Genomic DNA, 12,954 nt, shown 5'->3' with positions numbered 1-12,954 from the left:
GCAGACTTGATGATGTGCCCTTCTACCCTCGATATTGGCGTCATGTGGATCGACTGCTGCGAGCCGACTATGCAGATGCGCGTTCTTCGTCAACATGCTCGCCGCAGGCTAACTCCATGCACGTCTTGCTCGAAGCTAGATGATCAGCGCAGTATCACATAGAGCAACTCAGTACGACTCTCATTTTGTATTGCGCGCCGCATCCGTGGTCAAGAAGCTCGGCCGAACGGCGCGAGCTAAGCAAGATCGGGAGCCCTCGTCGCGAGCTGCGCGAAGTCTGTGCGACGTACGCCAGCTGACCTACTGCTCGTTCAGAGATCAGTCCGTGCAACATCGATACATCCTGGAACGACTTTGGCTCCGCAACGACATATCATCAAAAGCATGTCGATGTGCAAGGAAGGCGTCACCGCGTCGTGCGTGTGTTGTCAGCGCTGATGTCAGCACGTAATCGTCGGTCGCTCGTATGGTGAAGCCACAGGGCAGGTCGTTCAGACCAACCTGCCTCACCATCAATCGCAGCATTTGGGCCTCACGGTCTTCGTAGGATTACTCAAGCTATGTGTGTTCGTCAGTGCAATCACTGGAAGAGCAGAGACACTGGATGCAAGGGACAAGATGGTCTGCTGGCCAGACCACAATGCACCACGGTCTTGTGGTGCCTTTCTTCGCAATAAGCTCGGCGACATACCAGGCAAGCCTCCCCCTGCATGACACTTGTATCTGACATCTCTGCTGAAGACGATACCTCGTGTTCTGAGGGGAAGACTGAAACAAAGGCGATTGAGCGATGGTCCTGATCCAAGCTTATGCATGACTTTCTGCCGTGTCGACGTGTCGCGTTTAGTTTAGCTATAGCGCTTTAGCTTTGCATTCCTTTGAGGTGGGAGAGCCCAGCCTAGGATTTGAAAGCCACGATGGCCATGCCCTGCTCAGCCTGTCGCAGGCTAGCCAGCTCTGCCGAGCATGCACGCAGAGGTGAGCTCGTACATGAGTGCAGTGCTTCAGACTGATGTCGAGTTGCAGGACTTTCGAGAGGCCTGGCTACTGCAGCCATTAGTCCTGATCAGACCTCTCAAAGTCGAGGTGTGTTCGCATGATGCTGTGCGAGCAGTACACTGAAGACAGAGATAGACTACGACTTCTCGTCGAGCGTCAAAACGGTGCAGGAGCGCACGCCAGATCTGCCCAAGCACCTCGGACTGCTCGACCATGTCAATGCTAATCTACCTCGACCCAGCTTCGCTTCACTCTTCGAACGTCAGCGCAATCCACTACGGCGGGAGACCGAGCCAGATCGTCAGCCGCTACATATCGGATCGATATTGGCTGTCGAGACTTTCACCTCGTCTGCCCGAACGAGCGCGATCACCTTTGCAGGTGTCCTGATCGGTGTACGTCGTCGTGGCGTCGACACTACCTTCACTCTGCGCAATCTTGTGGCAAAGACGGGCACGGAGATGAAGTTTTCTATCAACAGCCCTCTCATTCGATCCGTCCAAGTCATCTCGAGGGCCAGGAAAAGCAAACTCGGCGACAAGAAGCGTGCGGATGCCACTCAAGCTGCCAAGCCCTCTGTCGAAGGCGAGAAGAGCGCGGAGAAGCTCAAGCCACTACCTGCCGTCTCACAGATACGTCGAGCTCGACGGGCGAAGATGACGTATTTGCGCCATCAGCCAAAGAAGCTGCCTAATATCGCGTCTTACATCAAACTCGCTGCCCGTGCATCGACTCTCGAGGCAGAACGGACAGAAGCTACAGCTCGAGCAGCCTCGGATGCACTAACCGCATCTACAAAGGCTGCTTCTGGTGCTGACACCAAGATGGGCAGCAAGAAGAAAGTCAAAGTCGTCAAGATGGTCAAGGGCCAAAAGCCGAAAAAATGATGATGCCATCACATGATCATGATGCATTCTATTGATATGCTGCGTGTCTAGTGCGAGCTCTGCTCGGCTGTCTGGAAGCCAGTACCACTTGAATCCACTGAGGTGCGATCAGGCTGAGAGTCTAGCCCTGTGCTACCGTGAGCGAGCAGGCCTTGTGTCGAGTCGGAGCTTCTAGTCGACGGTGTACCTATGCGCTGCGGAACGTAGTCTTGCTTTGCGAGATGGGAAGGCGAGCCTTTACGTCGTATTAGCAGCAAGACACGATGCTTCGAAGCAGACCTACGTTGAGGAGACGGACGTTGCTCCTGTCCCTGCGCGTCAGAGTAGTGAGACTTGAACGAGCCGCCTGTGCCATGACCGGAAGGATTGTGCCACAGCTCTATGGCTTCGCCGGTTGCAATCCGGCTCGATTTCGACGAGTCAAAGCGCGAGCGCATCGACTTGTCATCTTCGTCTGCAAGACCCGCGCCTGCTATGCGGTGGGTCTCGAAAGGCGCCAGCGGTCCAGTTCCGACATGAGTATCTTGTATTTCTGGCCACTTGATCGCTCCGCCTAACTCTCTATCAAAGTCTGAGAACCTTGAAGCGGTGACGCAGCGATAGACGAGGAAGCAGGCCATGAAAAGGAGCGCAAGTCCGGCAATAATGCAGGTCGGTATGAGCCATGATGATGTGCTTGGCACTGTGTTACTTGTGCTGTTGCTCGTAGTAGCGGCGCCGTCCGAGTCTGAAGTGGTCGGGCTGGCAGCCGCTGGAATTGTGGCGGCATACGTGACCGTCGTTCTGCCGTCGATCGTCGAGATGCGAATGCTGACAGAATTGCTGACAGTCGGTGACGGAGCCACTGTGCTCGACACAGTGCTGGACAAGCTGGGAGATGGGGTCGGAGATGTTGTCGACACTGTGTCCGGAGCATCGCTCGAGCTCGCGACGGACAAAGTTTGGCTGGCAGTGCTAGTGCTCTGGTGCGTAGCCACTAGGCTGATATCTGTCGTACTGCTGGTCGCTTCACTACTGCTAGCAGCCGAGGAGCTCCTGTTCTGCCGTCTGACCAGCCGGTTGAAGTCATTCGAAAGCACGAAGGCATGCGGATCGAGCGCGTTGGCACAGGCAGCAAGGTTGACGCTCGCACTCGAAACCGCACAGGTATCCTGCACGAGCACGAAAAGGAGCAACACGATACAGCACTGCTGTACGCATTGCATCGTGCTGTGCGCTCGATCGCTACGAAACTGGCTTCAGGTCTATGCCGGCAGAAGCGAGGACGTCACCGAAGGCGGCCAAAGCCTCGCGATCCTTTCCGTTCGTGAAGCCAATCCAGGCAGTGCCCATGCCGACTTGTTCGAATCCGATAGCTTTGAAGAAGCGGTGGGCCCTGGCATTGTCTAGATCGGAGGAGGCGTGCAAGCTAATCTGATCAATCGAGATTGGCAAGGAACGCTGTCTGATCTCGTGTGAGACTCTGGTGCGGATGAGGTGAGCTGTTCTATCTATGACGAGCTCTGCCAACGTCTTGAGTCCCTGCTGTACGATGCGCCCTCTGTATTCTGCTACAGTCTGCAAGGAAGCGAGTGACACTTTGAGAGCAGCATCAGTATGGAGCGCCGTTCTGTTCTGGGAGTACTCACTGTCTGCATGTACTAGAGACCAAGAGATGCAAGGATCGTCGAAGCCGACCTTGCCTGACTTTGACAGGCGAATACAGCTCGCGACGGAATTGCGCGCAAGCGAATAGGGTATCTCGAAAGGATAGTGATTGGCCTTGACGATCATTGTAATCTCATCATGTCTGATGCTGTCCAGATAGGCCTCTTGGCCTGTCGTGAGCTCGAAGATCGTCCGATCCTGTGGCGGCACTGCGAAATTGCAGAGCGGTCGCGCGAAATCGAGGCAAAGGTTCTCAAATAGACGTTGTCGAGCAGGAGCAGTGATGGTCCGACACGCGTCCAGATACACTTGTGATATCGAGCCGAGCACGATGATAGACTGGGCGACAAAGGCGTCGTCGAGCAGGTCGGCCAACGCAGCAGTCGCGTCTTGGTAGACCTCGCTCGCGCTGTCAAGCCTGTTCTGACCAAGGAGATTTCCTGAAGCGGGGGCCTTGTCTTGACAGATCACCGCTGTCTGCGCTGGCTCAAAGCGTCCACAATGAGAGAGCGGAGCATCTGCGCTAGAATATATTCGATATTGCAAACCGGTGCCTATTGCAGGTTGCCGGGCGAGCAAGGCAAGGAGAGTGACCGAGCCTTTGGTGAACCATTTGAGGACGGGCGAGAGCTCTCGATCGGGTATGACTCGCTGCCAGCCTAGCAGCGTGTCGGCTGAGAGCAGTCGCGGCGCATCAGGGACGAGCTCGCTGAACGTCGAGGCTAGTAGTGAGCCGACGACGGAACCTGTCTGTGCATGCCTGCTGCCGTCGAGCAGATACCCGAGCAGATCGCCCAGCTCCGTAGGCTGAGCTGACATCGAGGCCCGATGTCAAAGGGCAAGCTGGTCAGAGATTCCTGACAGAACCACACGGTCGGTCATTGTCGAGTCACCGATCGGGTTAGCTCACCTTGACGGCGTTCTGCCCACCGACAGCGCTACGCCATCGACACGTCTGCGGTCATGCTGCGAGCTCAATCTCCTCACGACCCTACAGCTGGCTGAAGCAACGTCGACTCCCATGGAGCTGCTGCTAGCAAGCAGCCTCGTCGTGCTCGTCACCTCGCTTGGTCTCTATCTCCTCGCACTTAACCGACATCTCACGCATGACCCGTCGGCAGAGATGCCAGAGTATGAGGCGCCTTCGCTGGCCGAGATCAAGTCGACAGATTGGCGCTCTATCGATATGACTGAGTTCATTCCCCGGAGCACTGGACGCAACTACTTGATCGTTGGGACCGGCCAAGTGGGCACTGCGATCATCAAGATGCTCTACCAGCGAGGCGAGAGGCACGTCAGGTCACTCGACATGGCTCCCGCCAATCCGGCTATCGTGCAGCTAGGCCTAGATCACCTGCAGCTTGACATGACCGACCAAGGAGCGGTCAGCGTAGCATTACACAAACCCTTCTCCAATGGACGCAAAGCAGAGACGGTCCTGCACACTGCCGCTCTCATCCGCTTCTGGGAGAGACGGAGCTTCACGCTGTCGAGAAGCCTGCGAGTCAACCGCGACGGTACACGCCATGTCGCACAAGCTTTTGCTGAACTTGCGCGGGCAGCGCCTGAGACCGCGCACGTGTTCGTCTACTGCTCGTCCGCAATTCTGCATCTACGGTCAAAGCGATTCTTCAGACTCGGATTCCAGAGCAAGCACGTTCTGCAGCCGCCGTTTCGAATCGACGAGCGCAGCCCAACCGGCTACTACAAGACAGCATACACGATCTCCAAACTGGCAGGCGAGTCTGCCGCGAGGGATATAGAATCTGCTGTGCGCGTTGGCGTCCTGCGGCCCGGAATGGCGATAATTGGCGGCAGCGACCTGAGCTACTCTGCCGTCATCCGAGGCGAAGTCGATCTCTTCTGCGGCGGTAAGTTTGTCCAATCGTTCGTACACCCCATGGATGTTGCTGCTGCGCATCTCTGCTTCGAAGCAGCACTGGTGCGAAAGCCAATCGCTCCGGGCCAAACTCTTCTCATCACTGGCGACCGGCGCGTTCTGTCCAACCGAGATGTGTACAAGATCCTCGGTCACTACATGGACAACCTTGCCGTCAAAGAGACGCCACTACTGCCTGTGTATATTCTTGCGCATGTCATTGAGACGATCTGTGCGCTCAATTACTGGCTCACGCGAACGCCTGCGCCCTCTTGGCTGCCGATGTCCTTGCAATACGTGCAGCCGGCCACAACGACTAGTCTAACCTCCAATATTGCCATCATCGACGACCAGGGTAACGATCGCGCATGACCTAGTAACGGACGACGCTGACTTGCAAGCAGCCCGAGAGCTGATCGGCTACAAGCCAGCTTGGTCGAACTACGCGACGCTCCAGTGGCTCGCACAGACATTGCCAAGCAAGGCGCGAGAGTCAAGCCCAAAGCTTCTCTGAGAACGTCATGCACAGTCAAGACGCAGTTCGTGCGACGTACCGCTCGGATCTGTCGGGTGCACGGACCTACCCCGTGAATCGCAGCCCAGATTCCCATGCGATAGTGGAGCATGTCGCTGCACCAGCTCGCTCTAGGTCCGGACAGTGAGATAGCGTCGGCGACAGATGACTGCAGACGTCATTTTGGCCATTCTCGTCGCGACGATCGCACTCTATCTTCATGCTGTGCACAAGCAGCTCAGCCAAAACGTTTGTGACCAGATCCCGACCTACCAACCTCCAACGCCTGAAGAGATCAAAGCTGCTGATTGGCGGAAGATTGACATGCTGGATGCTATCCCTCGCGACGCGACGGGACGAAACTACATCGTCTTTGGGGCGGGCCAGGTTGGCGCCGAAATTTGTGCTCTCCTCGTCAAGAGAGGTGAGGTGAACGTTCGTAGCTGCGATCTCATGCCGCCATCGGACTATATCAGTGAACTTGGCATCGATCACGTCCAGGTCGATGTCAGATCTCGCGAAGCTGTCAAAGGTATTCTCAACCTGCCATTCTCGAACGGCCGCAAGGTCGAAACGATCTTTCATACTGCTGCCTTGATACGCTTCTGGCAGCGTCATCGGTACACACTAGAGGAGAGCATGGCCGTCAATGGCAATGGAACGCACAACATCGCACAGGAGTTTGCCAACATCGCATCGAAATGTCCCGAGGCCTCCCATGTGCTCATCTATTGCTCGTCAGCGATAGCATACCTTCGCCCTCGACACTTCTTCCGACTCGGCCAGCAGAAAGACGCCCTACAGGCGCCGTTCATCGTTCGCGACGGCAGTCCGGTCGGCTCTTGGAAGACGGCATATTCCCTCAGCAAACAAGCGGGCGAGCACGCGATCGAGCGCGTAGAAGGCAGTATGCCAAACCTTCTCACCGGCCATCTGCGCCCAGGCATGGCTATAGTCGGCCTCGCAGATTTAGCCTACGCGCCTGTGCTACGCGGCGACACCAAATTCATATGCGGTGCTGATTACGCCCAGTCATTTATCACGCCATTCGATTGCGCTGCTGCACATATATGCTTCGAAGACGCGCTACTCGAGGAGCGGACCGGCTCTGGACAGAAGCTTCTCATCACAGGCGACCGACGCGTAATGTCCAATCGAGATGTTTTCGCCGTGCTTGCGCAGTTCAGAAGCTTCAAAACTACGGAGATACCTTTGTTGCCTATCTTGCTGCTATCCCAGCTCATCGAAGTCATGTGCGAGCTCAATTACTCCCTGACCGGTCGAGCCCGCCCAGATTGGCTCCCTTTTTGGGTGGAGCAGCTGCAGCCGTCAAGCGTCGGCTCGCTCGCCATCAACATTTCAATCATCGACAGCGAGGGTAAGTTCACGCTATGCAATCCTCGGGCTGTGAGACCGACTGATTGGTCGTCTGACACATGCAGCGCGAAGAGCAATCGGCTACATGCCGAGGTTCAGTAATGTTGACGCTCTTCAATGGCTTTCCGAGACATTGCGAGCGCACAGCTAGCCAGGCCACCATGTGCATTGCGTGTTGCAAATGGGAAAGAGGCTGCTATGCTAGCGCCGCAGATCTGTAGGCTGTAGTCAATAAAGGAGCATAGATCTGTACAGCCATCGAGTATTTTGACTCCACCTCCCGCCGCGATCACAGACGCCTCAACTTTTAAACAGCCGCAAAAGGTCTAGAAGCACGCCTCAACTTCGCTACTGAGTATGCGCTTCTCAAGCGGCCAAGGAATGGGCATTTTGATTTCGAATCGACAATTGGTCGTCCATTTTGTAGAATGGGCACCAGAGTCCGGATTTGTGCGCGGCTAGATGTCCGATGCGTCGAATCTCGATGCATGCGTCTCTAGCATCGCACTTTCGATGCAAACATGCACCAAGGCTGCGCATGATGTCGGGCGCGCAGAAACGACCACTGTAAATGCCAGAGCGAATTGAGGAGCAAGAAGAGTTTGCTGCTGGTCTTGACATCCCCAGCATATCGACATGAAGCAGAGGAAGCAACGAGAGATCTTGTCGTGTGTGCACTGTCGTCGCAAGGCGAGCAACCCTGACTGTCTGCTGACCACATGCTGACCTCTTTGGCCCGTTTCCTGCGATATCCGAGCAGAAGATGAAGGTTGGTCATAGCACTCCACGGTCGAACCGTTGCGCTGACATTCACCGTAGTGTGACCGCAAGTCCCCGTGCAATACTTGCAAGACACGCCTGCTGGTCTGCTCCTACCATGAGCGACCGACGACAATCCGGTCTACGCCACGCAGAAGAGCTGATTCGAAGCATCCGACGCACTCGCTGTATACGACTATCAAGCAAGGCTCAGAGGATACCACGTTGTCTGACGATGGGATGACCGATGCAGACGGCGAAGCGGATCTCGAGGAAATTGGCGACGACGAAGATGTCCAGACGATTGACGCGCGCCGTCAGGGCTACACTTTGAACCCGAGACACTACACGTCCGGGTCAAGTGCTTCGGAGTCAAGTGGCAGCAGTGCCATGTCGTCTGAGTCTACACTTGTGTCACCCACATTCGATGTCGGACACTTCTCGTTCGAGTCGCAAAAGGCGACATTCAACGATCTTGGTCCGATAGGATTCTACAGCAACGAGCTTCTCGAAAACGAGGAACCATGGCTTACGCCAGCGTGGCCGATGGCAATGGAGCCCGGCGCGCTGCCTATGCATCTGTCTGACCATCGTCAGATGCCATTGCTGCATTTCCAGCCGCCACCCGCGTCGTTCGTCACCACATCCGCCCGCTGGCCGCTCAGAGTCAATGCTGCCTACACGCCAACGAGCGACTACGCCACCTTTGTATCGACACCATCAATGCAGGAATGCATCCCGCTGTCAAGCTTCCCATAACACAGTGCCTCTATACAGGCCGTCGAAATACATAACGCTAGGCCTGGCTCCGGCGCATTCTCCAGATCGTATATCGATTATAGGAATGATCTAGTTGCATAGCTGCCATAGCGGTCGCAGAGTGCACCAATATACCGTGTATACACGACAATTGCAGTTCATGCGCTTCTGATGATGGGCCACGAGGTGAATTGAGATTCGATGAGCGAGTGATGCGCTCAGTCGGCGCGCGGGAGTTCGAGCAGCTGATCGCGGGCTGTCGAGCTGTCGAGTGGCTGGCCCAGCCGCTCACTTTCGGGAAGCCGCGCTGTTACAAACTCTCCTCCGGCTGTCAGCGCACACTTCAAGCGCGCAAACGACTGTTACCGGAGCCGTAGGATGGGTGTACTGAAGGGGAGATAAGGAACGAGCAGAGATCAGCGCAAGCGAGCATCGCGCTATGAGCCGACCGGTCACTTCGGGCGGGGCGCAGGCGGGTACCTTTGGAGAGCGTCAGGCTGCTATTGGCGATCCAGCTGGCATAGATGCACATGAGCCAGGGCACACTGCTGACAGCATGCGAGTCGGTCCACCACAAGCTGGACCGCCAAGTCATGCAGAATCCTCGCGAGTGCCTGATGCCAGTACGCCGATCGCAGAGGATAATCATGAGGATATGGGCATGTTCAGCTTCGTGCCGCCAGGCTCTGCTGGCTCTGCCCTCAGTCCGCCCGTCACGAGCGAATCGACTGCCCAGCGAAAGGTGACGAGGAACGCCTACACGCCTCAATTCGCGCATGTCTGGCAGCCGCCCGACACTCAACAATCCCTATCTAGCGCTGCGTTGGCGAGTCTGCAGCAGACGAGCCCGGCCGTCTCGAGCGATGCTCGTCCAACGAGCGATGGACACTTCCAATATGCCCCTCCGTCGACAGGCTACTCTATATCCGCTTCGAGCCCACCCACCTCGTCTCAGGGACGCGTTGGCCTCTCGCCAGCAGCTGCTATTGCTGCCGCATATACCAAACGGCGGTCCCGTCCGGAGGCACTCTTCGAAAGTCCAGAATCGCGCGTCAAAGCGAGCGCGCCCTCCTCTGCAGATTCAGATGGTCCGCAACGACGTCGATCGCCTTACGCCTACCCGCAATCACCACAATATCCCATTGACAATCCATACGATCACTCATCTGATATCATAGCTGCATCCAGTCCGCCCGACACGGGCAACTATTCAGATTACTCGCATGCCTATCCGCCTGGCACAGGCGTGCACGCTCGCACTAACGGCCAAGCTGTCCGCCAGTATTCCGACAACACCTTTGGCGGTGTGGACTCGGCTGATAGCAAGAACGATTCAAAGACGCGCCACGGCAGTCAGGGCGATCTTTTCAAATCTGACTCGCTTAACACGCAAAATCAGATCCCTACCGTCGATGGTGCATACCCAGAGGGGATGGAGGAAGAGGATTCACCCTACCCCGAAGTCAGAGCGAGCGTGAGCAACTATGACGATCCAGAGATGCCTTGCATCACGTTTCGCTCGATCACACTTGGCCTCTTTTTCGTCGTCGTTTGTGGATCGCTCAATCTGTTCTTTCAGCTCAGATACCCCTCGCCCTACATCACTCCAATCTTCGTACAGATCTGCTCGTATCCCTTTGGCAAGCTCTTCGCTGCAGTCTTGCCGAGCAGGTCATTTGAGCTACCGAAATGGCTCGTTAGGCTGTGCGCGAGATGCGGCTACGTCACTACTAGGTGTAGCTTGAATCCCGGCCCGTTCAACGTCAAGGAGCATTCCGTCATCATCATCATGGCCAACGCGGCAACTGCACCAGTCTACGCGCTTTCGCTCTCGCTCGTGCTGGACAAATACTACAATACACCAAAAGGCATCGGTTTCGCCTTTCTGATATCGCTATCAACCCAGCTTTGTGGCTTCGCCTTTGCAGGGCTATGCCGCAAATTCCTCGTGATACCGGCAAGCATGATATGGCCCCCCAATCTTGTGGTCTGCACGCTGCTGAATACTTTTCATGCGGAGGACGATGATGGCTCCGATGGGCGCATGACGCGCTACCGCTTCTTCTCCCTAATCTTCGGCGGCGCCATAATCTATTACTTCTTTCCGGGTATGTGAGCCTCAATTCGAATGTACTGCCGGACTCAAAAAATACGATAGGCTTCATCTTTCAGGCTCTGTCCGCCTTCTCGTGGGTCTGCTGGATCGCGCCGAGTAGGCTTAGCTGAGTCGGTCAACGCCGCAACTGACGAGGCATGCAGATAATGTGATCGTCAACCAGCTCTTCGGTGTTGGCAGTGGCCTAGGCATGGGGCTATTCACATTCGACTGGAGCCAGATAGCGTACATCGGCTCGCCGCTCATTGTGCCCTTCTGGGCGTCGATGAACATCATCGCTGGCTTTCTGTTCTTCTTCTGGTTTCTCACACCGTTGCTGTATTATACCAACAAGCTCAACTTTGCCTACTTTCCGATCTCGACTGCCTCACTCTTCGATCGTTTCGGCGAACCGTATAACGTCTCGGCAGTCCTGATGCCGGGCACGGTGCAGCTAGATGTAGCAGCATACGAAGCTTATTCGCCACTGTACATGACAGCATCGTTCACGATGCTATACACTGTCGCATTTGCCATCTCGACCGCGACGCTCGTTCACGCCCTCCTGTACCACGGGCCTGCAATATTGGCTCGCCTCAAGGGCATTCGCAGCGAAGAGGAAGATGTCCACGCGAAGCTCATGCGCAACTATCCAGAGGTGCCGGACTGGTGGTATGCCATCTATCTCCTAATCTTCTTCGTCGTCTCCATCATCACTATAGAGGTATGCTGGCCTGAGGATGCATCGAGCCGTGTTGATGTGGTCATGCAGGTCTATGACACGGGCATGCCCGTCTGGGCATTGGTCATAGCGTTCGCCCTGCCCGCTCTGTACATCGTTCCTATCGGCTTCATCCTGGCCGTCACCGCACAGCAGATATCGACTAATCTGATCTCAGAGATCATTCCCGGCTATCTGCTTGCTGGTCGACCAGTCGCCAACATGGTATGCTCATCCCAATTCAGCCGCTCTGTGCTCATCGCTGCATACAGGTCTTTAAGGTCTTCAGCGTACAGTCTCTGCTAGCGGGCAGCTCCTTTGTGCAGGACCTCAAGCTTGGTCACTATATGAAGGTTCCGCCTCGTGCTACGTTCATGGGTACGCTGTCGAAAGCTCAAGACGAAGGATTGAGCTGAGGTGATGACAGTCCAAATCATCGCGACGGTCGCAGCCTGTCTAGTGCAGACGGGCGTTCAGCAGTGGATGATTGACAATGTGCCCGATCTCTGTTCGAGCGCACAGGACCAACGTTTCATCTGTCCGCGCGTTGGCGTCTTCTTCAGCTCGTCGGTGGTGTGGTAAGCGCTCCAGACGCATATATACAAGTGGGCTGTGCTCACCTCGCCTGCAGGGGCCTCATCGGTCCAGCCAGACAGTTCAGTGTCGGCTCATTCTACAATGGCATCAGCTATGCAGCCTTGGCCGGCGTCTTCGCGCCCGTCATACCATGGCTGTTGATGCGCAAGTATCCGAATTCGTGGTTGCGATACGTCAGCGTACCCGTCTTCCTCACTGGCACGAGTCAGATTCCACCTGCGACCGGTATCAATTACAGCTCATGGTTCATCTTCGCATTCATCTTCCAGTATTGGATCCGAAGGCGACGCTTCAGATGGTGGTCGAAATACAACTTTGTGCTCAGTGCTGCCCTCGAAGGCGGCACTATATTGGGCACCCTGTTTGTGTTCTTCTGTCTTCAGTATCCGCGCAACGGCACCATCGCCATGTAGGTGCAGCCCGAATGTGGTTCCTCGCTGGCTAATGGTCTGCGCAGCAATTGGTGGGGTAACGACGTCTTCACAAAAACATTAGACTGGCAAGGGGTCACTTACAGGAACGCGCCGGAAAGTGGAATCCCAAATTCGTGACCAGAGAAGGTCAATCAGTACTAGCATATGGGGTAATGACATGTTGTGACATTGTATCGCGTCGTAGAGAGATCTCAAGGCCAGTGAGTGAGATGCAGTAATTTGCATGTGGACCGTACAACGGGAGAGAGCCCTTCTCTTCTAGGCAAGACGCAGCTGCCAACACACT

At 55.6% G+C, this 12,954-nt stretch overlaps 5 protein-coding genes across 5 annotated transcripts; 4 read left to right on the top strand and 1 right to left on the bottom strand.

Moving 5' to 3' along the window:
- The first annotated feature begins 856 nt into the window (after nt 1-856).
- L969DRAFT_85380 (uncharacterized protein) lies at nt 857-2,105 on the top strand. The gene is made up of 3 exons (XM_014714681.1): nt 857-978; nt 1,027-1,086; nt 1,135-2,105. The coding sequence occupies exons 1-3, from the start codon at nt 918-920 to the stop codon at nt 1,884-1,886; spliced, it is 873 nt and encodes a 290-aa protein (XP_014570167.1). The 5' UTR covers nt 857-917; the 3' UTR covers nt 1,887-2,105.
- Nucleotides 1,934-4,352, bottom strand: L969DRAFT_45167 (uncharacterized protein; the record flags this gene model as incomplete). The annotated part of the gene is made up of 4 exons (XM_014714680.1): nt 1,934-2,121; nt 2,170-3,076; nt 3,120-3,463; nt 3,515-4,352. The coding sequence occupies 4 exons, from the start codon at nt 4,350-4,352 to the stop codon at nt 1,934-1,936; spliced, it is 2,277 nt and encodes a 758-aa protein (XP_014570166.1).
- A 202-nt stretch (nt 4,353-4,554) lies between these two features.
- On the top strand, nt 4,555-7,454 carry L969DRAFT_92804 (uncharacterized protein; the record flags this gene model as incomplete). The annotated part of the gene is made up of 5 exons (XM_014714679.1): nt 4,555-5,767; nt 5,817-5,904; nt 5,942-6,070; nt 6,169-7,304; nt 7,369-7,454. 5 exons carry the CDS (start codon nt 4,555-4,557, stop codon nt 7,452-7,454), a joined length of 2,652 nt encoding a protein of 883 aa, XP_014570165.1.
- Nucleotides 7,455-7,938: 484 nt separating this feature from the next.
- Nucleotides 7,939-8,821, top strand: L969DRAFT_71248 (uncharacterized protein; the record flags this gene model as incomplete). Its single annotated transcript, XM_014714678.1, has 3 exons — nt 7,939-7,993; nt 8,064-8,072; nt 8,123-8,821. Coding segments are annotated over 3 exons (763 nt in total), but the record flags the coding sequence as incomplete, so codon positions are not given.
- Nucleotides 8,822-9,130: 309 nt separating this feature from the next.
- L969DRAFT_85375 (uncharacterized protein) lies at nt 9,131-12,863 on the top strand. Its single transcript, XM_014714677.1, has 8 exons — nt 9,131-10,929; nt 10,980-11,033; nt 11,081-11,640; nt 11,689-11,862; nt 11,910-12,015; nt 12,065-12,215; nt 12,269-12,643; nt 12,692-12,863. The coding sequence occupies exons 1-8, from the start codon at nt 9,261-9,263 to the stop codon at nt 12,783-12,785; spliced, it is 3,183 nt and encodes a 1,060-aa protein (XP_014570163.1). The 5' UTR covers nt 9,131-9,260; the 3' UTR covers nt 12,786-12,863.
- The last annotated feature ends 91 nt before the right edge of the window (nt 12,864-12,954 follow it).

Source organism: Mixia osmundae (assembly GCF_000708205.1).
Source record: "Mixia osmundae IAM 14324 unplaced genomic scaffold scaffold_2, whole genome shotgun sequence".
In the NCBI taxonomy this organism is placed as follows: domain Eukaryota; kingdom Fungi; phylum Basidiomycota; class Mixiomycetes; order Mixiales; family Mixiaceae; genus Mixia; species Mixia osmundae.
The sequence above is the reverse complement of the archived record's forward strand: the minus strand, read 5'-3'. Positions and strand labels throughout refer to the sequence as shown.

What these genes read in the sequence shown, in the direction of transcription:
- L969DRAFT_85375 (XM_014714677.1), top strand. Translation starts at nt 9,261, where the DNA reads ATGAGCCGACCGGTCACTTCGGGCGGGGCGCAGGCGGGTACCTTTGGA. An exon ending in TCTCCATCATCACTATAGAG is followed by an intron (nt 11,641 to 11,688) that starts GTATGCTGGCCT and finishes GTGGTCATGCAG; the next exon opens with GTCTATGACACGGGCATGCC. An exon ending in GTCGACCAGTCGCCAACATG is followed by an intron (nt 11,863 to 11,909) that starts GTATGCTCATCC and finishes CGCTGCATACAG; the next exon opens with GTCTTTAAGGTCTTCAGCGT.
- L969DRAFT_85380 (XM_014714681.1), top strand. Translation starts at nt 918, where the DNA reads ATGGCCATGCCCTGCTCAGCCTGTCGCAGGCTAGCCAGCTCTGCCGAG. An exon ending in TGCCGAGCATGCACGCAGAG is followed by an intron (nt 979 to 1,026) that starts GTGAGCTCGTAC and finishes GTCGAGTTGCAG; the next exon opens with GACTTTCGAGAGGCCTGGCT. An exon ending in TCAGACCTCTCAAAGTCGAG is followed by an intron (nt 1,087 to 1,134) that starts GTGTGTTCGCAT and finishes AGACAGAGATAG; the next exon opens with ACTACGACTTCTCGTCGAGC.